We start from the raw sequence: 27,400 nt of genomic DNA, 5'->3' as shown, positions 1-27,400 counted from the left end.
TCCTTGTGGACCCAAGGCTTGCCTCATTGAATCCTGCCACGTTGATACCTGAACTACAAAGAAGAAGTTCCAGAGCATGACTTGAAGTCTTGCAACTTGGCACCAAACCTCGCCCAGACCTATACGATGACCTCGAGTTGTTTACTGATGGATCCAGCTACAATTGTACAACAAGCAGCTGAACTCGTAGTATGCACAGAAGCCCTGATGCTTGTTTCAGGCAAAAGACTATATTTACTGATTCAAAATATCACATGGACAGATTTGGAAAGAAAGAAGATTTGTGACTGCCTATAGAGCAGTGACCCATGGAGAATTAACAGTTGATCTGTTAGAAGCCCTGATGTTGCCAAAAGAATTGGCTAATTTGTCTACAAACAGCTGCCATAATTGGAGCTAGCCCATTTCTCAGTATTTGAATCCACCTTATGCAAAAGAAGACTTGGAATTAGCACAATAACTCAAAGTTTTCAAGAACCCAGAAAGATGGGATTTGTTACCCCTGATGTGCCAAGAATCATCATGACCTCCCTGTTTAAAGACCAGGTGTTTAAAGACCTCACAAGATGGACATTGATCAGACTCTTCAATGACTGAAAGACTTTTTTGAGAACCATGATCAGCCAAGGAATATAAATGCTCAGTGAATTGTTTTTACTGGCTTCATTTGTAAATGCATCAAAAGAAAAGCCCCTGCAGACATGGACTTGTTATCTTTTTTTTTAAGAATCCAGAACACCATCGCCCTGCTCAGACATCTGGAGACTGCAGGTTACCGTGCTAGTCAAGCCAAAGCCCAAATCTGCAAACAAGAAGTGACATATCTGGGCTTTATCATCAAGAAGAACACTCAACTTTTAGCTGCCAGCAGGACCCAGGCAATCAATTGTATACCCCAGCCCCGGAACAAAAAGAATTATGAGTTTTCCTGGGCATGGCAGGGTACTGCCAGATCTGGATCCTGAACTACGCCGCCCTGACACAGTCCCTCTATGAACTCTTGAAACAGAAAGTCCCTGAATCCGGGATCCTAGACTGGACATCTAAAGCAAAAGAGAGCCTCCGGAATCTTAAATCAGCCCTTACCAGTCCACCCGCTCTAGGACTACCTGATATCAGCAAGCCCTTCCACCTCTATGTAGACGAAAAGAAGGGCACAGCCGTGGGCGTTCTGACCCAGAGAGTGGGTTCGTGGAATCGGCCTGTAGCATACCTAAGCAAGAATACTGATCATGTGAGCAGAGGTTGGCCAGGATGTCTCCGATGTATCGCTGCCGCATGCCTACCCTTAACTGAAGCCATTAAACTTACCTATGGGCAGCACATAGAAATCACTGCCTCGCACTCTATGAAAGCCCTGCTGGAAACCCACGGACCAAAGTGGATGACCAACTACGCCTACTGCTTTAAAGGTCCAAGGGAATTCCAGTTGGATTCATTGGAGCCGAGCAAAATTAGCCGCACCCGAGAGATGGCAGGCCACAAAAGCCGCGAGCCTAAAGCTCACCCTGAGGAAACAGCCCTCACCGCTGGACGCGACGGGAGAAGACTCCTCGGGACCGGCAACCGAGGGAGCGAAATAACTGGGGGCGCTGCATCTCCTCTCAACCTGGAAAGAAGAGGTGGACACCGCCCGAAGCACGTTTTGCCTATTTTGCTCTTCCTGCTGACCCTGAGCATATCATCCCAGAAGTCAAAACTTGATCTCTGCTCCTCTTGTATACAAACAGTGAAACTGCATAACCAAATCAAACAGACTATTATATATCAGAGTAAATTGCAGTGTACTGAGACCAAAACGTCTTGCACTTTCCGTAATGTTTCTTTCTCAGCATGTTCTCTGAATGACAAAGTCACATGTTTTGATCCCAGAGAAAATCCTGTTAAATGGCACCTAGAGGTCAGAGATGCTAACCAGCAAGGTACACTATTGCAGAAAATACCCCTTAGAACCCCAAATTCTCCAGCTTCTGTGATCATAGACCCTTGTAAGATCTCCCACTGGCCAGATCAGTGTGGGGATCTCAGTTGGGAGAAAACATACATGCACGAAGACAAATATATATGCCCCTCCACAGACCCGATGCAGACTACCATCCCCAAACAAGCCAATTGCGATAACAGCTGTCCTTATTAGAACTGTGTATGGTGGGCCACTTATCCAACAACACCCCCCTTTAGTAAAATCCACGCCTCTTTAACCAAAGTGCCAGTCCTCAGTAACTGCAAAGCACAACAGTGCAACTTAGTGAATTTTACCGTTTTTAACCCACAACAGTTCGTGACCACTTTTGGGAACCAATTCGGGCTCCGCATTCATGGACGGGGAGCAGATCCCCTGGGGCGGATTTATCTGAAGCTCACCCAGTTTGTAGAAACAGGCCACACCATACAAGAGCACTTCTTCCAAGACTTTTAGAAAGAAGTCGAACAGCCTTTTGAAGTGCCAGAGATAGCGCGCAACCTTTTTGTCACTTTTGCAGAAACTGTCACTGCGACTCTGAATGTATCTAATTGTTATGTATGTGGAGGAACCAACCTAGGAGACCAATGGCCTTAGGAAGCCCAAGAATACAATGTCAGCCAGCCGTATAATAAGACCACTGACCCCAATCCCCATAGTCAGTGGATGCTGACAAACACCCTAATTGGAAGGCGGTGCATCCAAAGAATATCTTCCGGGGGTCCCAAGATCGGAGAAACCCCGTGTCAGACCATTACCACGCTGAACCAAACTATCTTGTCCTATTGACCAAATCAAACCGTCATACCTCCTAATCGCCCATGGCCAAGCTCACTTCAGGCCAGGGCTTAGGCTCATGGTTCAATTAGTTTGGTGGGCTAAAAGAGATGATCAGTATTGTTGTTATAAGAATTATGTTATGCTTGCTGTTACCCTGTCTTATGCCAATGATTATACAAAGTTTGAAGGACATGATAGAGCAAATTGCAGATAAACGTACTGCAGTGCATCTAATGGCCTTGCAGGATTACAGGCCAGTCCCTGTCAATGATGACAATCTAGGATAATGATAGCACTCTGTGCCTTCGCTAAGAGTGTATCAAAGGGGGGAATGTGAGGGAACTGGCTGTCATTTCCGGTTATGACCTTAATGAAGGCCGTGTTCTTTGCGCATGCCTGAAGTCCGAGGCAGACATTCCTACCGAACAGGTTTGAACCGGTTGTGCTATGCTGCCAAGATGCGCACGCAATTCCTTTGTGTAAAAGTGTGGGCGTTTCCTCTGCATGAGGGGCGTGTATAAAAAGCCCCTCCTCCCAGTCCCCAGGGCAGCTGCCCGTGGACTCATCCCGGGCTGCTGTTTCGCTAGCGAATAAAGCTATCTGTTTGGACAAGAACTTTGGTGTGGACTCCGGTTTCTCCGTGTGGGCTCCAGTTTTTCCGTAACACTACCACGGTACGACCTTTCGCTAGCAGGGCCAGCCGGATGAGGAGAAGGCCTGGAGGAGGATCTGGAGGCAGAGTAAGAGCTGCCGCCACTGCCACCAAAGCAAAAAAGAAGGGAAGGCTAACTGGTTGGTGAAGATGGGGCCCAGGTGGTGTATAAGTGCAGATAGTGTGTAAGCAGCCCACTGAAGACTGGCGCTAGTGTAATGTCTGCAATGGCACTGGACCCTTCGGGATCCCACCTGCTGCCATTAGCTGTGATGTCCACCTTCCACTGGGTTTACTTCTGGATCACTTTACTTCTTTTGTGACTCCAAAGGACCCAGCTCAGGTGCACTCATCCGGGCTAGAGATGCCAACTCTGTCCCTGTGGCACGCCTACTTCTGCTTAGGCCCACACAGCAGCACAGATCAGCACCCTTGACCCAACCTTCTCCCTTCCGCTGCCACCATATGATTACCTGTACCCTTCCCCAGGTACTCCAATGTCCACACCAGGATAAAGTAAATGTTGTTTATTTAACAAGATGATTATGCAGGTTCAAAGCTTATTGGTTTCTCTTAGTTACAAGCGTATGGTTTCAGAGCACAAAGCGTAATAGTTTAATAGGTTAATTCACTTAAATGTTACACAGTATTTAACTTCCAGTACTCCTGCTTACTCTACCCCACTCTAAACTACTCTCTCATTCCCACACGCTAATCCACCAAAACAACAAACACGCAGACCCTTACTATCTCTAACCCAAAGCATTCAATACCTTTTCTCCTCAGAAGCAGCCTATTTATTCTCTACAGCCTTCCAATTCCTCCCCTTCTCTTACAGCCAATCCAGGCACTCTACACAAACATCCAATCAGCACTCTCCTTCATCCAGCACTCATTAACTCTTTTATGACCCATACTTACCAATCTGCAACAAACACACATTGAGTACTTCTTTGAAACTCTGCAAATCTTAATACTTTATACTTAACAACTTAATAACACAGGCATAATCAGTAAAACATCACAGCTAGCCCTGATCATGATGCCCATTTTAGAGATAAATCCGTGCATGTCAGCAGCATTACACCTACATACCTCTTGCTATTTCACAAGCTACAACTTATGTCAGATGCTCATGTTCAGGCATGCATCTGAATGCACACTGATCTTAATGAAGAGTCATGGTGTAATACTTGGGTGCCTTCAGATGGATATTCCCATCTAGACTTTTGCGCAACTAGTTACTGAACACTTTGGTTTTATAGAGCTGAATCAAGGCCTTGCAGTAGAGATTGCTCACAGAAATAGCTGTGCAATCCTCTGTAGATGCCCTCTTCCAATATCACACCACTTATGGTAGACTAGTCATGCAATTTGCTTTTTGCCAAGAAATATTAACAAAAACCTTTTTGTTTCCCAATGCTGTTGGGGAGACTGGCTGATACATTTAAGTGCCCCCTTCTATTTTCATATTAGTGCTGCTGCTTTGATAATTTCTGGAGGGTTTGTTTTTGTGGTTATTGGCTTCTATAATCTTGCTTTTATTGAACATGATGCTTTCAAATGTGCTTTAAGGGATTCATGAGAAATCATCTTGAGAGGCCACTTGGGTCATTAAACATAAACATGCATACATACATACATGCTATGAAAAGGCTGCCAGACTGTTGTAGTAAAACATTTCACCATCATGAATGGTTCTACGAATTCTCATTCCAAAGTGAAATTACAAAAATAATTATTTCCTTAAGATATGCTCTCAACCTGGTCATTATAGAGTATTGAGCAGATGGCATTATGGGGTGTATGTGTGTGTGATTTTTTTTAATACAGAAATACAATCCTTCAGAGGGGTCACTGAAACCAAGATTAACAATTGATTAGTTTTAATGGACCATGGCAGTAATAAACAACAAAGACCCTGTCAGAGATTAGGTTGTGCTGTTAATGTTGCCATCACAAATGGCTTTTAACCTAAATGTGCTCACATCATCAACATTTCCATGATATCCGTGATTTAAAAAACAGGGAAGAACTGTGGTATGTGGCATCCTGAATACCGGGTTCTATAAAGGTGCTTCCGGTTTATGTTGGAACAGATTTGGCCTTCTGGACATGAAATTTGAAAAAGGAAATACACTTATGAGGGGTCCTATGCATTTGAATGCCAATTTTGATAGAAGTAAAACAAGAACAAAATACACTTCTGAGATTAGAACTCTTCTTTCAGGTCATGGAACGGAACCCCTGGATCCCACCCATTGAATTTAAAAAGTTATATTTTTCCTACCTGTAAATCAGCATCAAATTCATGTTTCAAGTGAGCATCCTCTGCAGCTTCAACGAGGCGCTAAAAAAAGAGGTAAAATTTAGCATTAGTTTCTAGAAATTCCCGTTTTTCTCCCTGTGTTGACAAACTGTTAGAATGCAATCTGGCAACCAGCTGTGGACGCTTAATTCCACTGAACACACTCTTATTTCAATGATCGTATTCGTTACAATGGTTTGTTTTGCATAAAGAACACTTCACCAGTGCATGGGGGGGGGCGCACCTAAGAACATTCTCATCAGCCCTTTGTCATGACTTCATGCACTTGCTACAGCACATTTAAGTATTAAATATTACCATTTTCCTTGATGCCAAGACATCATGCCACTTTCCATAGTTGTGATGACTGTTATATTGTTATGAATACTCAAGAAGAACATCATCATTATAAATGTAAATATGTACTTTTTCTAGATTTAAACTATTCACAATAAGTAGACATAAAGCTTCACGGCATAGACTCCTCTAAGCAAAATTTTTTGTGGCAAGACAAGAAAAAGCCAATATCCAAAAGCATCTTGCATGGACAGAAAGACAAGGGATTTGTGCGAGGCAGCCCCACTGAATTCTTCCCATTTCTCCATCCTGCGGCAGCCTCTGCACACACACACACACACCGCCCATGCCCCATCTCATGGTGTTCCAGTGGCTTTTGAGAGATGCAGTTAGTGTAGGCAGGAGCCAGGAAAGCCCCATTGCAAGAGTAGAGTTCTGTTCTCTCTTCTCTGGTCCCAATCCTATCACTTTGGTGGAGTGGGGACGGAGAGAAGATTTTTTTCCCCTTTAATATTTTTCCTTTTTGACACATGTGGCAATTGTTCAGTTCCGTATATTTACACAACAGTATAGTAAATGGCAATGCCTGAAAAAGAAAATGGCTAAGGAGAGCACTGGAAACAATGTAATCTTCAATGTTTATTTTTATTAGACATTTGAAAGGGTGCGACGTATTCATGAAGGCAAGGAACGGAGAAGAACCAAAGTGACAGGAATGTCACTTCGTAGGCAATGCACAGGGCCTGGTGGGACAATATGTAAATAAAATTAAAATGCTTAAATGCAACAGCTGTAGGTGAAAATAGTAGACACTAGATTCTGAACCAAAATATCTGTCTTCAGGCTGTCAGATTTCCATATGAATTGTTGGGGTCAGGTGGCTGGAGGAAAGGGAAGGATCATGGCTCTAGCAGTTGTTCTGACTCTGTTCAGCTTTCCAAACAGCCAGCAGACATCCAATTTAAACAATGGTTTCGAAAGCAGATTGAACCCTGTTCACCTGGCCCTTCCTATCAGCAGATCTTCCAACAACAGCCAGGGCCTCCAATGGTGGGATGTGATCAGCATGGGTCAACCCACATACTCTGTCTTAAGTAGGGTGACCATGTGAAAAGGAGGACAGTGCTCCTGTATCTTTAACAGTTGCATAGAAAAAGGAATTTCAGCAGGTGCCATTTGTATATATGGAGAACCTGGTGAAATTCCCTCTTCATCACAGCAGTTAAAGCCGCAGGAGCTGTACTAGAGTGACCAGATTTAAAAGAGGGCAGGGCACTTGCAACTTTAACTGTTGTGATGAAGAGGAAATTTCACCAGGTTCCCCATATATACAAATGACATCTGCTGTAATTTCCTTTTCAATACAACTGTTAAAAGATACAGGAGCCCTGTCCTCCTTTTCATATGGTCACCCTAGCTTAAAGAACCATTCCAACTGTGCCCACTAATCCAACCAGCCACCACAGCTTGCACCATAACTGACAAGGCCCGGTGACTTGAGAAAGGCTTGCGATCCAACTACCTCTTTAACTGGGTGTTTTTTTCTGACCCTGCTACCCTCCCTTACAAAGTTTTGTTCTTTCTTAATGGGTTTTTTAAAAATTTATTTATATCTGTACCACCCAATAGCTAAAGTTCTCTGAACGGTTCATAAAAATGACCAGCCAAAAGTCTTTCTGGTGTCTACAGTGTATCTACAGAAATGAGTATTCAGCAGCAAATGAATCTGGCAGCAGGGTTACCAAAAGAAAAAGCTCATGAAGAAGATATACCAGGGAATCCCCAAAACCTGTTAAAATCCTGTTGACCTAAAATAATATTCCAGGAAGAAGACTCATTCAATACTCCCTGATTTCAAAAACACAACATGTGAACCTTTGAAAGGAGGCTATGAGTGCAAAGCTGACATTCACAATTGTGGCAGGTATTTTTCATAACACCCCGCCCCCCACCAGAGATCAAAGGATCATACATAACCATACCTTATATAGAAGGGCACTGTAAAAGTAGAGGATTTTCTCCTCAAACTGAAGCATTTATTAACTCAGTTGAGCATAAATTATTCTACTATATCACAAACACTCAGCCCCTGGAATCTCTATGGTAGAAGCCGTAATTCATAGGTTTCTATATGGTTTGTATTCACCCCAGTATTTCTCAATTACACTACTTTTCCTCCCAGTCAAATAAGTATTAAGCAAGAGTTATCTCGACAGGAAGGAAATTATTTGAAACTTGTGGTGGTGTAGCCGTCTTGCTGATAATCTAATGAGTATGAAGAATACACACATAAAAGAACATTAAGTAAATAGCACCCACTTCTGCTAAAGTAAAAAAAGTTGTCACGAGGTCTTTATGAACCTTCTTTCTTTCTTTCTTTCTTTTTCTTACCAACAATGTGGAGAAGGGGATTTTTGGCTGATCATCTTTGCAAACACCTGAATTGGCTTCATTTCAGAGAAGATATATTAAATGTGTGCAAGGGCTTGTGTATGACCAGAAGGGCATTTGACTTTTCTTTATTGTAGTTTCTAAATGTAAATACCATCTGGGCTTGTTCTGCAATTTCCCCAGGACCATAGCATTTTCATGGGATGTGTCATATCATACTGTGAAACGACTTACATCTCTACACAGCTGTCAATCCAGATAATCCCTTGAACTCAATTTTCTATGCAAACTATGCATTTAAACACATTTACTTATTTACTTATTTATTTATTGGAATATTGATAAACTGCTTCCCACCCCCCAAATGGACCCTAGGAAGATTTGGACTATGACTGCTGCTCTCTGCAGGGCTGGGAGACTGGTTAAGATGTTCCACACCAACACCTCCCTGAATACTAATAAAATTGGGAGGGGGGATTCCTAAATGCTCCAAGGGAATTTCTGATGGACGTCGCCAGCACACGTTAAGGCCCTCTTCTCACTGTGGAAGAGTAAGATGGATCAAGCTGTCAACATGATCACTGCCAAGCATCCTCTCCTGCAAGATGGTGGCTCAGTTGGCCCACTGGTATCTGCAGGGATTACAGGCAATGAAGTCAACATGATGGCAGCTTGAGCGCAAGAGGCATCAGTCTCAGAACAAATGCGATCAAACACTGGTGATAGAACATTATTGTGCCTACCATGTGGCAGTGATGATATAAAAGAAGTTTACTTTGCAGCAATGATTGCACCCTCAGATAGCTGTTGAGCAGATTTATTCTCAGTTGGGAAAGGGCTATTAAAATTGAAGAGCCCTCAGAAACCTGCTGTGACAATTTTGCTAGGCACTTTGGCAAAGTTGCATGCATTTGTGCAGAACTTGATATTGCTGTTGTTAAGGATCTGGTAGAGGCCAATTAATTTAGGTAGTGGTCTAGCAGATGGACATTTCTCTGGTCTGGGAATTGGGTAGACATCATGTTGAAGATGTAGTTGCACTTCCCCTGAAAGAAAGGGTGCATGATCTGGTGAATGCTCCTCAATCGATCCAGCTTTGCGAATGGAGGTGGTCTCAGTGCCTTTGCTCAGCTTTTGCTGTTGCACCAGCTGTGACCATTCCTGGACAGCTTAGCCACAGTGATGCATGCTCTGGTAAACTTTCTTTTGCATTATTGTAATTTGTTTTAAAGGGGGTTGCCCTCGAAAATGAGCAGAAAATTATGGTGCAAAATGTAGCTGGTGCAAAATATAGCTGCCAGGATGCTGCCAAGAGGCAGCTGTCAGGGACCATATAACACCAATTCTGAAAGAGCTGAATTGGTTATCTGTTTGGGGGCTGAATTCAAGTCCTAAATGACTTGGGACTTATATACCTGAAGGAGCACCTCTCCCTGTACCGTGCTTTTAGATCTCGGGGGAGACCTGTCTCGTTATTCCAGCATTAGGGGAACTATATCGGGTGGTGACATGAGATAGGGCCTTATCTGTGGTGGTGCCCTGATTTTGGTATGCCCTCTCCAAGAGGCATGCCTGGTACCAACTCTATTGACATTTTGGCTAAGACCCATCTCCTTATCTGTGCATGTATGAGAGGCTAGTTGCTTCTGCAATCAATCATTTACTTATTTACTTATTTTATTTACTTATTTTATTGCTGTGTTGTTGTTGTTGTTGTTGTTGTTGTTGTTGTTGTTGTACTATTTTTGTTACCTGATCTGTGATTTTATGAGGGGCAGAATAGAATGAAGTCAATAAATACAATAAATAAACAACAACCATCAATGAACCATCATCAACGAAACAACGAAAACAGAAATAAATAGCAGTGATAATAAACCAAGATCAGACAAAATTACTCTAATGAAAGGCACATTGGAACGACGTTGTTTTCAACTAAAATCTAAAGAGAATGAGCCAGCCAGATCTCCTGAGGCAAGGAGTTCCATAGCATGGGGCCCCCCTCTAAGAAGGCTCTACTCTGCCTACCCATCAGTTGTACCTCCAATGGTAGTGAGGCATGGAGCTCGTCTGAAGGCAGAAATTTGTGGGCAGGTTCATATGGGTTCTGTACATGAGGACTAGCGCCTCTTCCACTGATGTGGAAGGAAAAGAGCCATTCTGGATAGGCAAGTTTAATGATCAATCAAAGTTCACATGCTCAGGACAGATCATTGGACAGGGTAAATAAGGTGGCTTCTGCTACATCACCAAAAAGACACAAAAGAGAATATAGCTTTACATAAAACTTGCATGTGTTGATTTATATGAGAGGTGAAAATTTGGAAATAATCACTCTAATTTAAATAGAAATTCATGACATCTCTTCATAGTGAGGAAGATTTGAGATGTGGTGATCTGTGTGCCTGTTCAGTCTGCTGTCCAAGGTGCTAACTGTTGGCGAGTAACTTCCAAAGCCTGTGCTGTCCCTTCTTGGGGTTCCTTATCAGGACTGTCCTCTGTAAAGTAGGGGAACAGGGCCACCTTAGGGGAAAATGGCCTCCATCTTACACATGGCCAGTGAGTCCCAAATAAAGAAGCTAGCTAAGTTAGATTGACTTTAGTTTATTTTAAAGTCTGTGATCTGTCACCTTCCCCTTGTCTTGCTTTCCCCATCCCCTTTCCTCAAATAAACGTGTTTATGGACGTTTGGCTTCCTAAACATTTGGCCTTATAAACATGGATAGCTGGCTTCAATGTTTTAAAAAGGAATTCCTCGCCTCTCAAAAGTCTTTTATCCCCCTTGGCCGGCACAGCATGAGGGGGAGAAAAATTACTTGCGGTGGGGAAGAGGGGAATAAAGGCCTCACGTGTTGCACACATGGACCATGTGAGGCAGGGGTGGGGCCAAGCCTTTAAAGGCTGGTCCTGCCCCTTACTCAGCCTCTCTGTCTTTTCAGCTCCCACCCTCTTCTAGTATGGGACTTAGCCATTAGTCATTCTCTTTGGGGGGTGGGCTGAGTAGGATTTTTTTTTCCTTTCCACAAGTTGTGTGAGGTTTTTTTGCCTACTCCATACTTGAGGTTTTACATGGAGGATGGATAAATAGGTCAATTTGTCAGCAGGATGTGCAGGAATTTGCTATGCCAGAATAGGGACGGGGACCACTCTGGCACCTTTTAGGTGATTGGCATATCCAGAGCTCCTGCTCCTTGTAAGTTTTATGGGTCATGTGTCTGGATATGGTATGCCTTTGGAGATCCTCCTGTCTCATGTACTCAGGGTTTTACGGCTTTGCATGGGGATGACATGAGGCGGTCTCCCCATACTCTCGAAGTGTTGTATAAGAAAGGGGCCGGGTTACCCAACTCCTGGCTTAAGAGAGTGGCTCGCCCTTAAGCCAGGTAAGTAGCCTGAGATTAGTACATATTGATAACCACACTTTTCACATGCAGTCCCAGGGAGGGGTTGTATCTCCCTTGTTATTAAATAAAGAGGCCCTAGTTTATCCCTAGCTCTGGTGTCTGTGCTTTTTTCTGTGCTTCCTTCTCCACAAAGCAAAATGAGAGAAAAAGTCAATGTTCCCATGGAGCGAAGCTCTCGACAAGGCAGCATAAGTGGCAGTCAAACATGAAAGCAGGAACCTGCAGAGCGTGTGCAGGAGGATGGTGGGGGAGAGTTCCCACCAAAACAATCCTCAGCTATGGAAGTTTCCCGAAATGAGGCTCAGCGCAGGCACACAGCATGCACAGAGACCACGAAGAAGAATCTGGAATTCCTCACATGCTAAGACTGCATGGTTATTAAACTGTTCCCTTATGTTCTAAGGATAGTTCACAATGTTCTGTAAGATTTGGCATCCTCTGGACTTTGGGAAAGTAAAACCTAAATCAATCTTTCTTTCTTTCTTTCTTTCTTTCTTTCTTTCTTTCTTTCTTTCTTACTTTCTTTCTTTCTTTCACAGAGCTGTACTGGAGGAAAGGGGTTCTTTTCTGTAGGGCTTAGGAAATCCCCAAGCAGGTAGAAAACCTAAGGTATGTCAAGAGATTTTGCCTGACTTGTAGCAGCCTATTGCAATGTGGTGAGGGTGAGGGGGAAATCCTTATACAAAAGGAGGAGACATCCACCAGTAGGGGATGTCTCCTCCTCCCCAGATCCATCACAATTCTAGGCAGGCACAACCCTGTAAAATAAAATAAGTTCTCTGGACTGATGCCAAAAGATGTATTATTATCATTGTTGTTGTTGTTATTATTATTATTATTATTATTTACATTTGTATACTGCCCTATAGCTGAGGCTCTCTGGGAAGTTTACACAGGATAAAACACTTTAAAACAATATATAAAAATTAAAAACCACAAAAACATACTAAAACAAACCCAGGCTAATTACATATTGCTAAATGCCTGGAAGAAGAGAAAAATCTTGACCTGGCGCCAAAAAGATAACAATGTTGGCACCAAGCAGGCCTCGTACTTGCAAAGAAAAGACAAAACCGCCTTCCCAACATTGTTAGTAACTAAACTAAAAAAAAATAAAAAGGAGTGGGAACACACATGAGAAGTCTAGCTCACATAAGATATCAGTGGATATTTAACAATAATAATGTTTTGTTCAAAAAATGTAATGCAAACACCTTCAAAATCAATATATAGAGTTACAGAGAAATGTGAAGCGGCAAGTAGAAAGATACAATTAAGTCTCAATGATCATCTATTACTAGATCTTTACTGATTGTATCCAAATGGCTGTGGGGGCGGGGGTGGGGAGGAGGAAAAGAAAGTATATAATTGTAATCATGGAAGTCCCTGCAGAGATGGAGCAATATGAAAGAAATTCTTTAAAGCACTGGAGACAAAGATATAAAAACCATATGTAACTTTGCAATAGTTTTGCATTAAAAATAAAACTTATAATATAAGGCAACTTCACGATAGAATACTCAGCACTCAGACAACTTGCAATTCTGCATTATGTATCTACTACTGTCATATTGCCAGGTTCTTTGTGGATGCAACGTTAATACGCTTACCAGAGATACACACACGGAGTTTAGTGCTTAAATGAAAATAAGGGCTGGTACAAAATAAGAGCTAGACAATAACAGCTGCAACTCCAGCTTGACTCAGCTGCAGTGTGTCTTCCTGTGTTCTAAAGATGACTATTTGAAAACCAAAGCTTCAAGTCTAATTCACAAGTACACAAAACAGCATAGAAACTGCTGCCTTTGTTGAAGTCCATGTATATGAAAGGACCATGTAGGTCAGGCCCAGCACCATTATGAGACACAGGCCTTAGCTAGACCAGGCTATATCCCGGCGAGAACCCCGGGATCGTCCCTGTACATCCAGATGATGCACAGGGGATCCCAGGATCAGGGAGAGATGATCCCTCCCTTGCCCCAGGATACAGCCCTACACTTTGGGCCCAGTTTTTCTGAGGTCTTGGGCTAAGCCCGAGACCGCGGAGCATGTGGCCCATTTCCGCGAGTTTTCTCGCGTGGAGCTGGGAGCCACACACGGGGAACAGCACTCCTCAGGAGCACTGTGCCCATTGGGGGTAGGGGGGAGAGCGGGGAAATTTATTTTTTTTTTTTAAAAAAAAACCTTACCTTTGCACATGAGCATTCGTGTGCTCCGTCCTCTTTAAAAAAAAAATTAAAATTGGTGGGCCTCTCTTCCTGAGGTCGTCACGCCTTATGTGTAAATGAGGGCAAGATCTCGTGTTAATCGCAACGCGAGGTCTCCCCTCCTCTCCCCCAGACTTTCAGGTAGGTCTAGCTAAGGCCACACTCATGCACCTCCCAACACCCATGGGCTTTGGGTGGAGCTGCCTCTGATGTCTTCCCTGAAACCTATTTCTTTATATATATATATTTAAAAAAAACTTTAAATGTTCCATAAGCATATCTGTCACAGATTAATAATTATAATTAGTTAATTCCTTTGTTTCTTGTGATCTTGATTTATTATTGTGTATGTTCCTCTTCTTTTTGCTGCCTTTACTTTGTTAACTTTATTTCAAAATAAAATAAAATTGCATGGGGAAAAAAACCCTTTTAAATTTGTGTTTTGTTTTGTTTCCGTTTTTTGTTTGTTTGTTTGTTTGTTTGTTTTGGTGCTTCAGCACAATGTGGACTCTGGCCACTATTTTTGTTTTACTCCCGATGTCCCAAGAGTCAAGTCATTCTGGAACATTGTGTGTGTGTTGTGAGGGGGGCGGAGACACATGGCAACTGCCATATTTTCATGGAGGGACAAGCTGGCTGTTACCAAAAAAACTAGTAACATGACAACTGTCATGTTTTGCCCCACAATACTTCAACCTCTGGGAGGCAAATAAAAAATGGTGGCTGGATTTAAAGCTATTTTTAAAAGGGGGGACCCAGGGCAGATGTAAAGGGTGGGAAAACAGCATTTTACTGCAGGGTCCTTCAACCTTGGAATCTGTTGTGATGAAACTGAATGAATAACGTGGCTCCTTCTCATTGTCTTTTTTCTTAGTAGCAAGGACAAGCAGCTCCAACACAGCTGAAAGTAAATGAATCAGCCACAAGAGCTCAAAGGTAAGAGAATGTGATCTGGTTCGCATGACACGACAACCCACCATGAATGATCAATCATGGTGGGTGGTCATATCATGTGAACCCAGCGCAGTTTATGCAGGATGACTTATTTTTCAAGAACAAGCCATCCTGAAAATCTATGGTTTTCTTTAGGATTGTTGATAGCCATGATGGCTTGTTGTGTCATTGTGGATTGACTTCATTGTGGATTGTCGGAAATGGCTACAGAGCTTGCTGTGCTGCTATCATCCCTTCTCAGTGCCCTCCACCATATGCCCCTAAAAATTGTGAAGAAAGGACACCAGAGAGTGCTCCAAATGCATTCTCAACTTTTAAAAAAAGTTTTTATTTTCGGTCCCTCTGTGCCTGGGAATCTTAGGGGACCAATTGCAGAAAGGATGCTGACATAGGCACTGAGGCAACAAGGAGTTCTGTTGCAAAGGCACCTGGGATACATGCCACAGTCAGTGGGAGGAATGAGAGGGGAGACAAGCCAGTCCAGGTCCGGACCCAATCCAAAGTGCTGGTATTAACATTTAAAGCCCTAAAGGGCTTGGGGCCAGGCTATTATTTATTTATTTATTTATTTATTTATTTATTTATTTATTTATATAGCACCATCAATGTACATGGTGCTGTACAGAGTAAAACAATAAATAGCAAGACCCTGCCGCATAGGCTTACATTCTAATAAAATCATAATAAAGCAATAAGGAGGGGAAGAGAATGCACCAAACAGGCAGTATAAAAGTCAGAACAATTCAAGTTTTAAAAGCTTTAGGAAAAAAAAAGTTTTTAGCTGAGCTTTAAAAACTGCGATTGAACTTGTAGTTCTCAAATGTTCTGGAAGAGCGTTCCTATCTGAAGGAATGCCCCCTCCCATATGTACCTGCCTGGTCATCCTCAGGGGTCCTTCTCTGTGAGCCCCTGCCAAAGGAAGTGAGGCAGGTGGCTACCAGGAGGAGGGCCTTCTCTGCTGTGGCACCCCGGCTGCGGAATGAGCTCCCTAGAGAGGTTTGCCTGGCACCTATGCTATATTGTTTTAGACGCCAGGTGAAAACCTTTTTATTTTCTCAGCATTTTAACAGTCTATCAAATTAATTTTAACTTTGCTGTTTAAAAATTGTATTTTAAATTGGTATTAATTTCTGCATTACTGCTTGATTTTATCCTGGCTGTGTTTTTATATTGTATTTTATATTATGCTTTTATACTGTTTATTCTATATTTTGAATGGTTTCTACGGTTTTAATTTTTGTAAACTGCCCAAAGAGCTTTGGCTATTGGGCGGTATAAAAATGCAATAAATAAATAAATAAGCCAGGGCAAGCCTGATCATCTGTCAGGAGTACCATGGGTTGTTCAGCAAACAACCATCTCATGGCGGCTTATTCATAGTGTGGCTTAATGTAATGTGCAAACACACCCAAAATGTGAGGTAGTTAGTTGACAGTGAAGGAGAGAGATACCTGAGGAGATGAAGCTGGCTCCCAGTTAGGATGGAGAGACACTCAACACTGCATGATCCATTCCTAAGCATTCATTCCATTCCCAGGCAGCCTATCACAAAGTTGATTGAAAAGAGTAGAAATGGGAAGTATAGAAGTGGTAACATCCAGTAATGGTCTAGCTAGACCATGGCCACAGCTAGACTTAAGGTTTATCCTGCGATCATCCAGGGTTCGCCCCTGCCTGAGCACTGGATCCCCTGTGTGTCACCTAGATGAACAGGTTTGACCCCTAGACGATCCAGGGATAAACCTTAGGTCTAGCTATGGCCCAAATGTTAAAGTCCTCTGAGTCTTGAAGGGGGGGGGGACACTCTAAGCCATAGAAACTGTGAGAAGTGGGTAATATCTCCATCCAAGAAACTGACTTTCAGCAGAAATACTATTCAACTCCACCCCATTTGACCCCCGAGCGAAAACCAGGCAACTGGTAAGACAGAATTTTTTTCAGAATGCAACCAGGCATTGCAATGAGTTCCAGGTCGATCCCAACTATTGTTAGAACTATAGCTACTTTAAAGATAATTAGTAGGAATTTTAAATATATTACAACTCTGCACTTAATGAAGTGGGTTCCAGAATAAATTTGTCAAGACTTTAAAGTGCTACCAGAGTCTTTATTGAATTTTGTTGCAACTGGATAGGACTGCTGTTATTCTGCTGAATGAAGCACTAAATTTATTCAATAAGCAAGTTACCTTAGCTATTGTTTTTAACTTATGAACACTAAACTTTTTGGAAATAAGATTTCACATCTTTTAAATTACACAAATATGTAACAAACCTACAGAAATATTCAAAGGGCACAATGCTTAACACTACAATAGTTCATACTGAAAGGCTAAATTACATGCTAAGAAAAACAAGGATTTATGCACTATTTTAAACTCATTTCAAAAAACAGCATTCATTTGACAGTTTTGCCCAGCACCTCTCCAATGACCAGAGTGTAAAAGAAGAATAAAGCCAAGGAAGAGTATCCCCCCCAGCTGTTTAAAACTAGATATTTCATATTAACATATAAATATCAAAATAATATCGCCACATGTCCATACAAAGGAAAAATGTTACCATTGACCATTAGTCAAGAAGGCCATTTAACATTTTAGTTATCACATAGTTATCAATTTGGTATAATCGTGCTATGCCATAATAGTTTTGGACATTTCAAAATTATTGGACTCTTTTCCTAAAATTATATTTAGGTAAGTATTACTTACACACACACACACACACACACACACACACACACACACACGTCTTGAGAGTGATGGAACAAACTATTTTAATCACTGTAGCTATTTTCTTTTCTTGCTGCATTGCCAAAGTATTACATAGTACTCTGGGGACTATTCAATAGTAGATTCCCAAAGTTAAAAAACAATACCAATATCCACTGCTATTATTACTTCATTTGTGGGTTCATTCCAAAGGTGAAGACAAGATCTCAATTCCAGAAAACTTTGCATGTTTGCAGGTGCTTTGTAAAAGCCTATTTTTTTGTCGAAAAGGGCTTAAATATATTATTGTTGTTGAGTGGCCTAGTAAAATAATATTCTAGCTCAGAGATGGAGAAATACGCTGAAAGTTTATCTTAGTGCCATCAGAGTTCTTTATTGCTTTCCCATCATTTAAAACAGAGGGTGGAAAAGGTAAAGGGGGGGGGGAAGAGTCCATCAACAACATTACGATTTCTCAGGTTCAAAAAGAAGGGCAGGTGGATTTCCATGGTTCCAGATTGTAGCTCTTCTGTGGATTGGCTGTGCCCAGTTTTCCACTCCTCTAAGCCTTCAAAGAATTTCTATTAGATGCCTGCAGGTTTATTTATTTGTTTATTTATTATTTATTGCATTTCTATACCGCCCAATAGCCGAAGCTCTCTGTTTAGCCCAGCTGCATTCTGTTCACTCCATTTGTTCGCCTGATTCCCCACCCCCACTGCCAATTCTGGTAAGCCATGTAAAGAAGTGATCATACGACAGCACGTTTGGTGGCTGAGGTTATGGCTGCCCGTCCGCATTGACTCCAGCAGAGTCCTGCTGCTAGTTGAAGGCAGAATTGGGTATTGGCCTTCCTCCTCCATTTCAGCACCTATACAGTCCCTTTCCCCTGCCTCTGGCATTCTTGCTCCTCCCAAGAGGGAAGGGAGAGAGGGGTGGTTGGTTGGCCTGTTTTTTCATTTTTAATTCATTCGGGCATCTGCGTGCATCAGCGCGCTAAACGTTTTAAAAATTGTTTAAGTTTTCAAAGAAAAACTAGGCAATTCAGTTTTACTCATGGGAGAGCATTGTGCTATGAAGGAAACTAGGTTTTTGGGAATCATGTTGACATCTGTCAGCTTTTTAAAGGGGATTAGCAAATTCATGGTTAATAAGGCTATTAATAACTTCTCACCATTAGGACTCTATATTTCCTTGTTGGCTTTTTAGCAGATGAGTTGGTATATAAATGTCTTGAGGGAGGCAGAAGCAAGCAGAGACCATCAGGGCCTGCTTCAGTTAGACCACCCTACCCCGAGCTTACAGTCATCTTGACCCTGTGGGGAAGAAGGAGTTGTTGGTCTACCCCTCCTTTGAGAGACGAGAGCAGGGCCTTCCCACCAACCCTGCTAAACAGACTCCTTAATTTCTTCTCCTCCCTCTTCCCTCCCCATCCCCTTTTCCTCGTGTGTCATGTCTTTTGTAGAATGGGCAGTGACTGTCTTCTTTACTGATAGATTGTAAGCCTCTCCGGGAGCCTTTTTGGTTGAGGTGCGGGATAAAAACACTCTAAATAAATAAATAATAAAAATGGTAAATATTATAATTTACAATATTTATATACCACTCCCTATTCAAAATTTCAGAGCAGTGTGCAAGATAATATGCTAAGTTATTATTGTTATTTATTGCCGAAGCTCTCTGGGCAGTTCACATAAGTTCAGGATCAGAACACCAGTTGCTGGGCGGGGTGGGGGGGAGCTGGAAAGGCCTATTAAGCCCATGCCATGCTTGTGGTCTTCCTCACTGTGCCACTGTGTGAAGAAGAATGCTGGATTAGATAGGCCTTTGTTTGATACTGTAGGGTGCTTCTTGTGTTCTGAAATACCTCACAGGCCAGTCTTCCAGTAGGTGAATCAATAGCCCTTTACCATTCCAAATGGAAAAGCTGGTGCTGCAATTGCACTGAATTGCAGGAAAATCACCACAGAGCAGGTCTTTAAAAAGATAAGCAGACAACTGGGAAGACACTGGAATGCAACAGTTGGGCAGTGATGTTATCTGACATTATTCCATTACCTGAGTAATGGAATGATGTCAATTCTAAAGGAAAGGGCTAGTATGGAGGAAGCCCAAGCTATCATGCAATAATAAATAACATTGCCTCATTCCTTTTAGAAATTTTGCTATTATTAAATGTGCATGGCATTTCATATATGCTTTCCCCCAACCTATTTATCAAGCTTATGTTGTCTCTTTTGCTAAGCAACATGGAAGGATCCTTTCTTTGACAGGTCTTTTTAATTCTCTTTTTATCGTTATGCCAAATATATGTCCTCTGTACATTCTCTTACATGATGCAACACAGAGTGGTACATATTGTCCACAGAGACCCCCTCGATTATCTCTTTAAACTACCTCAACTTTAAAGAAAAACAGATTGGGATTTGATGTGATAAATATTTAAATGGAAAATTAGAGCAAAGTACTATGTGTGCACCAGAGTATTCACTCTTGAAGAAGTTCTCATGTCAAATGGTCAAATTGTGTTTGAACTTCTGGAGTTCAAAGAGCTATTGGGTTCTGTGAAAAGTAAATTCTGGGTGGGGTTTATGCATAGACTGTGTTAATATGCCTTTCTGGGTCACAGCCTAAGCCTACAATCCTAAGCATAGTTACCTGACTGAATAAAGTAGAACTCGTTTCCAAATAAACATGCATAGTTTGGGGCTGTACATAACAACAGATTCTTTGTTCATCAAATTTTAAAGCCACGTGTCACTCAACTAGAATCAAAAAGTGGGGCATGAAAATTAATCTAATTAAAATGAATGTCCTTGCAATTAAATACTATTTAGATGCTAAGAGTGAGAAATACACTTAATTAAACAGATTAAACAATGTTGTTCTCAGTTAGAGTGGGACGCCCAAAAAACAAACAAACATGCAATATACTGGCAGTACAACATGTTGTCTATAATTAAACTCACTTTTTTCAATAAGGCCTTGAATTCAATCTCTGCAAATGCTTAAAAAAGAAAGTGATTTCAGTATACATATTGGTTCATTGTCTAATGCACACTTTTCTGTTCTGAACAGGTTTTATGCACTATTTTTGACAATACATGGTGGATATACTTTCAAAGACACAAGAGGACAATAATTATATTTAAAATCTCATTCCCTAGTATCATTGGTAGACTGAACTTAAACTGAGATTTTGGCACACAGCATGATTAGTTTGTCTTGTGCTTATGGCACATATTGGACTTTGATAGGATGAAAGGTGGCACATTCCTGCCAAACAGCAGAAATGATTCCACATCAGTGTGCCATTATGTTGCTGTTATTAAATGTTGCAGTGATGTACTAAAGTCCAACCAAAACAATACAATAGGACTTTCAGCCAGCTTGTCAACGTCTACACGCTGGAAATAATTCTCTTTAGTCCTTTTGGGCTTTGCCATCTAGAAGCAGGCAAAGAAAGTCCTTCTGGAGTCATCACCTGATTGTCTGCTTCTGAGCAATCTCATCCATGCATTTCCACTTCCATCATCTACTCAACTACCTTATAGGGAGTGATTCCCTGCTCAATGGCACAACTGAGAATGGTGCATACTATAACATACAGGGAAGGACTTAGAACACTGCAAGTTGCTACACTATATGGGTCTATATGAGGAAGGCCTTAAAATGTTTTATTTTACTATGTCCTTCTTATAAATGAATACTGTTTTGCTGCTACCGCCCTTGTTGTTTTTATTGTTAGTTTTTACGATTAGCTTTTATTGCTTTTAACTGATATTTTACTGCCTGTGATTTTATTGCTTTTAATGTTTATACTGTTTTATGTACAGTTGTAAGCCGCCAAAAACAACACAGATCCCACACAGGCCCCTACTGTTGAATCATGGGTGAACAACCACACTTCCACCCTCTGAAAGCAAAGAAGCAGGGATTTGGCACCTTGAGATTTCTAGAGGTCTGATAGACAAACCAATTATAATTGATTTAAGATACCAAATTATATCATATATTATGTGGGTGTTTGACTTGGATAGCATGGTGTTGCTTTTTCAAAGCTCTGATTGCTCCTCCTTATCCTATTTCTTAAAAATACAGATACATTCTGTTGATAGACTCTGCTTCTGTATATTGCAAATGGGAAAGATTTGTTTTCCATGGCACCCATTCAGCATTATGTAGATGGCCAGGTTTATTTCTGGGATCATTAGCCAAATGGGATAAGATCTTGGTTCTTGCTGCTGCCACAACTATAGACACCAGGGTTATGTTGTCAATAGCTCCATTACCATTGCTTACTTTTCACTTAGCGCAACACAATCCTTATGAACAAAAAAATACGCCAATTGTCAGAGGATGTGGGCAGGATCCTTGAAAAGATGAGTCCTAGCACATGTACCATTCCGGGCTTATAAAAGCACCCAAGGGAATTGTCCAAATCAGTAAGTGTAGTGGTAAAAATCTGTTAATGGCAAATTGTGATTACATCTTACCTAAATGAACCAGTGATAAGACCTCTGATAAAGGAAAAAGCTCTCCCTGAACTCTATGGTCTTGGATAATTTCTGGCCAGGTCTCCAATATTCCATTCTTAGGCAGTTTAATTAGTTAATTTTATTACTTTAATTAATCAAATTTAATTAATTAATGCAAGTAAGGGTGACTTGAGGCACAAACCTATATGATCTGCCCTGGATACTCGTGAGCCTCTGGAATTCCTTGTATGGCTGATGATCCAATCTCCTTCCTTTCCTGCCTCTGGGAACATCCCTTTTCTTGTGTTTACACTCTGTTTCAAAGCATGGAAAGAACCGTGCTGGCCATGAGGGGGAGGGGAGCGTTATTTGGGGGCTCTGGAGCCCTGTTTCCAAACTCATAGCTCATAAACTGAGGAATCCTCTGTGTGTGTGTCCCCAGACGCTGTCTAGGGGGCATAGGCCTGCTCCCTTAAGTTATTGCTGAAGTTTGCTTCCTTAACTTGTTACTGTATTTTAAATCTTTGCTTTGCTGCTAGGTTTTATTTTTGTTCTTACTTTTATTTTATACTGTACTTCTAAACTTTCAAACTTTTATATTGTACCTTATGTTGTATTTTATAGTTTTAATTGTCGTGAATCTCCCAGAGAGCTTCAGCTATTGGGTGGCATAGAAATGTACTAAATAAATAAATAAAAATAAGTTAACTTGATTACAAGTCCCCCGTAGCCCTTTGTTTCTGATGTCCAAAGGCGATCTGAAAACAGTACATTCATGCAGTATTAGAATTATGGGAGGATGGACAAGTTAGTTACCTGCAAACACAGTTCACGTTGAAAAAATAAAATCTAATTAAAGATTTAATTTAATTAACTGCATTCATTGAAACATTCGAAGTATTACGTTCTTTATCTTTATAAAACTTCCTTAAATACAGTGTTCTCAGTATAAGCTCAGTGGCAGACACTGTAACTTTCTTGTTCTGGTCCATTTAACAACTTGAATCTTGAGGTTTGTCCATGAGCTCACACAACTCATGGCAACATAGAGTTGTTCATGGCAGAAGACAGATAAGATGCCAATTTGGTTTGCCTGGCTGCAATACGTACCATGCTAGGACCACATTCGGCTTGACCGTGAAAGTGCAGCAAAGGGTAAACCAAAGGGTCGCCATGACTCTCCATGTAGGAGATCTGTTCACCTTTAGGGTATACTATCTGGGGCTAGAGGAAAACCATCCTCAGCCAGAGGAAAACCATCCAAGGTAACAATCACAGCAGCAATTCAAAGACACGTGGAATGTTACAGTGTCCAGGAATGTTACACTGTCCAGAAGCCATAGTGTTCATCGTTCTGCAGTAGTGATGGAAGCACAGTGATACATCCGTTGGAGCATGTCCAGCAGCAAGTGTGGCAGCATTCCCATGCTCAAAGATTTCACTGACATGCTGGTACTCATTAGCATATGGATTAACGTTAAGTAGCAGGTTAGTGAGTGACTCCAGCAAGGTGTGGTCCAGTGTACTGTTCTCTACTCACTTGAGGTGAACTGTAGTGTGGCCTTGCTGGTGTCAAGAATGCACAACTGGCCATGGCTTGGAGTCTCATCTGACTGCAAAGTGTCCAGCAGATGGTAAACTGAGCCTCACACCTTGAACACAAATTAACCAGGACCTTGTGGCATGTAGAAGTGGTGTGTAGAAGGAAGCAAAGCCGAAGGCACTGTTGTAATTGTGAACGTCCTTTAGGAATTTCTTGCCAAGAGTAGAGCCATCAGTGGCAAGGATGCGGATGAAGTCCAGAACTGTGACCAGTGGTAGTGAAACCTTTCTGCCATGGCAGTAAAGAATTGATGATTAGCCATTGAAAAGCAAGGTGTTGCAGTGTTTGCAAATCTTGATGTGGTTGCTGATCTCAAACCTGTCAATACTGCCTTCTACGCCTGGGCTAGTTTGAAAAGCTGACTGATGCAAAGCCGGGGGAGCTTCGCTATTGTCAAAAGGCTGACGGATTGCTGAGGCAGGTGCAGCAGCATTCAAACGGGAGCAAAATGCTTCTTCTCTAGGGGCTGGAGGAATAGAATAAGCACAGCAGCGTGAGGCACACTAAGACTCACAGTTGGCCTGCCGGTTACTGTTACCGGAAAGCGTTTGATGTCTAGGCATGTTAGTAATGCGTGGAATATATAAGTGCTGTTTTGAGGAATTTAATATCTAGATACTTCCTTTCAGAGCAATAACTAAATTTTGACTGGGTAACTTTTAACTGTAGGTGTCTCTTATTCCCTTCATGATTTGTTTACAGGCTGCTTGTTACTGGCATATCATTGTACTATGGCCTGCACCTGTGTTTATAAAGGTGTGCAGAAACCTTTTTTGTGTTCATATTTCATGTTGCTCCAATTTGCAATGTTTATTTAATTATACTTAACTGTGAGGAGGTGTCAGGGGTCACTGTACAATCCCCCAGGTATTTCCAGTTGCCTAGCAGCAGTAGCCAGCCACAGTTAGGGCTGGTTAAACAGAAGAAATGGGAATCAGGCCAAGGTATCTAAATGAATACAGGTCTGTGAGGGAGGAGGAAGAGGTGGGACAGAAGATCAGGAGGAGTGGTTGAAAAGAGCAACTGGGAGGAACCAAGTTTGGAAGAGAAAGGAAGTAAGTAGAGCAGTTGGGTTTCCTTGAAGGTCAGGGACCTACAGCAGAGGAGGGGTGGCTAGCAAATACAGAAGAGTCCTGTGCAGTCTGCAGCCACAGGAACAGATGGATGAGAAAAGACTTGCCTAATTCCTCAGTAAGCTCAGGAACAGATCATCCTGATTCTTCAACTACTCATCAGTCTCAACCTTCCTGATGTAAGCAGTCCCTCAGATCCTACAACTACTGCTCTAATGTTATGCATTCTAAACCCACTGCTACCGGTGCTGTAGACCCTCAACCTGATCAAGCCAATATTTAACAGTATTGTTCCAAGAACGTACATCCCAGTCCTGCAGCTACTCACCTCACACTGTGACCTTGTATTCAGGACTCAGCAGGTACTTACTGTTATTGATGCAGAGACTCTGTGCCTTATCTTGGAACTACATCCTGATCCTCCAGCTACTGATTTGACTGATCCTGTGCTGTAACAGCAATTAATAATGTCTATAATTGCTGCATTTATGTGGTCCCAGTAATCACTTGGGATGGAAAGAGGACATGTTTCCCTTGGCAGAGGGGTGGATATTGTGAGAGACATTTTTTGGGATATTAAAAATGAAACTTTATAGTACATTGTTATAGAATGCCTAATTCTTAAAAAAGGAAAGCAAGCTGCATAGTCATACAAGGAATTCCAACTCTAAATTATAGTGAAACCAAGATTATTTGTGGAATCCCTGTGTCAAGAGGTTTCCAAGGAAGTGTGTTTAATGAGCATCAGTCAATGGGAAGGCAGTCAAAAAAGGATGACCAACTAACTCCAGATTTTGAATTACATATATTGTGACCATATGGAAAGGAGGACAGGGCTCCTGTATCTTTAACATGCAGCACCTGGTGAAATTCCTTCTTCATCACAACAGTTAAAGCTGCCGTTAAAGCTCTTTTGTATCTACAAAAGAGGGCAGGGCACCTGCAGCTCTAACTGTTGTGATGAAGAGGAAATTTCACATACCAATGACACCTGCTGAAATTCCCTTTTCTATACAACTGAAAGGTACAGGAGCCCAGTCCTCCTTTTCATATGGTCACCAATACACACACACACACACAAGAGATGGCCTTTATGAAATCCACAAGCCCTCAACCTCTGACTCCCCACAATTTGAGCCAAATCATGCCCCTCTTATATCCTACTGTAAACAGTAGCTAAGGAGGCCATCACAAAAGATAAGAAGCCTGGGCTCCATCCCACCCTTATGAGCACTGCATTCATGTTGAAGTTTATACAGACAAAATGGAGCATTCAAAATGACACTGAATTAAATGGAAACTGCCGAAGAATAAATTAATAAAAACATGCATGTCTCTTCTTTTTCCTTTTTTTTTTTTTTTAAGATGCCCTATGCGAATTTGGAGACATTCTTGGCAAGGTCCTTTACCACAGAGTACTGCTGAACTGAACTGTGTGTTTTTGTTTTTAAGAGTACATACTTCTTTCCTTGTAATATTATTGGTTTCTGTGAGCCCTCCTGTGGCTAAAACGAAACATCTGCATAATTCCAGATTCTCGCAAGGAGGAAATTCAGCACACTGGATAAACTGCTTAGGTTATTTTATTGGAAAATTATGACTTGAAACCCAAAGGGAGTCAAAACTTTATGAAATGTTCATCTTATATTCTGAATGTCTACTCAGTCTCTGCATTTTCAAATTTTAATTACTTTTATAATCCTAAATATATTCATCATATAATACCAGCTATTAAATATACTTTTAACCCAAAATCACAGCCCAGAATATCTTATTGAATTTACACTGAGATCCTCTTATGAAAAGCAACTTAGCTCAAAACAAGAACCTGCTATGAGAAGGGACGCAGCCTAAATTGCATCATGGTCTACTACCCCAGTTGTGCTTGTGTACACGCAATGTTCCTATCCATGTAGACTTTCCAAGTCCCTTCAGCAGAGGGTGTGGTTTTGTGCAGGTGTCCCTAGGTATGTAGTACTGAAACGAAATATCCAATTCAATTCAGCAGAGTTGACCCCTCTTCTGAACTGAATGGGAAATTTCTTATGAGTGGGGTGACTCTGTGAGTGTATCAGAGCTCTTTCTCCCATAAGGTACAGCTAGGTTGGGTTGGCTGATTCAATGTTGCATTTGCGCTCATAGTTTCCTGCACATGGCTAACTATATTCAGGAAATAACAGACGCTCCAAAGTCAATGCCTAGTGGCACTACTGGTCAAGCAATAATTGGATTTATGATTACACTTGTAATCTTTTTGCTAACAACGGAGAGAGCATCTCAGTGCCAACAAGTGAAATACTTAGGGCAGCATGGTTTATTTATTTATTTATTATTTACTAATGTTATTTATATACCACTTCTCATTTGAAATCAAATCTTGAAGCTGTTTACAAAAAATTAAAAATGAGCAAAAACAAAACAAACACACAAAAAAGACCACTCATACATAGAATAGTATCATGAGCCTGGTACAAAGATAGCTCATGACTGGGGAAAACCCAAAGTAAACAACTATGTTTTCAGTAAACGCTGAAAACATTCCAGCATTGCGTTCTGATGTACTTCAGTGTAACCAGCGCT

The 27,400-nt window shown here is 41.5% G+C and overlaps 1 protein-coding gene across 1 annotated transcript in view; it reads right to left on the bottom strand.

Annotated features, from left to right (window-relative positions):
• CACNA2D3 (calcium voltage-gated channel auxiliary subunit alpha2delta 3) overlaps positions 1-27,400 on the bottom strand; it is a 650,216-nt gene that overhangs the window by 426,262 nt on the left and 196,554 nt on the right. Inside the window, exon 4 of the mRNA XM_063121610.1 lies at positions 5,686-5,745. Within this exon, the coding sequence (XP_062977680.1) occupies positions 5,686-5,745 (60 nt within the window). The remainder of the gene's footprint in view (positions 1-5,685; positions 5,746-27,400) is intronic.

This window comes from Elgaria multicarinata, chromosome 3 (assembly GCF_023053635.1).
Source record: "Elgaria multicarinata webbii isolate HBS135686 ecotype San Diego chromosome 3, rElgMul1.1.pri, whole genome shotgun sequence".
NCBI classification, from domain to species: domain Eukaryota; kingdom Metazoa; phylum Chordata; class Lepidosauria; order Squamata; family Anguidae; genus Elgaria; species Elgaria multicarinata.
Note: the sequence above shows the minus strand (reverse complement) of the source record. Positions and strands in the feature narration are given on the sequence as shown.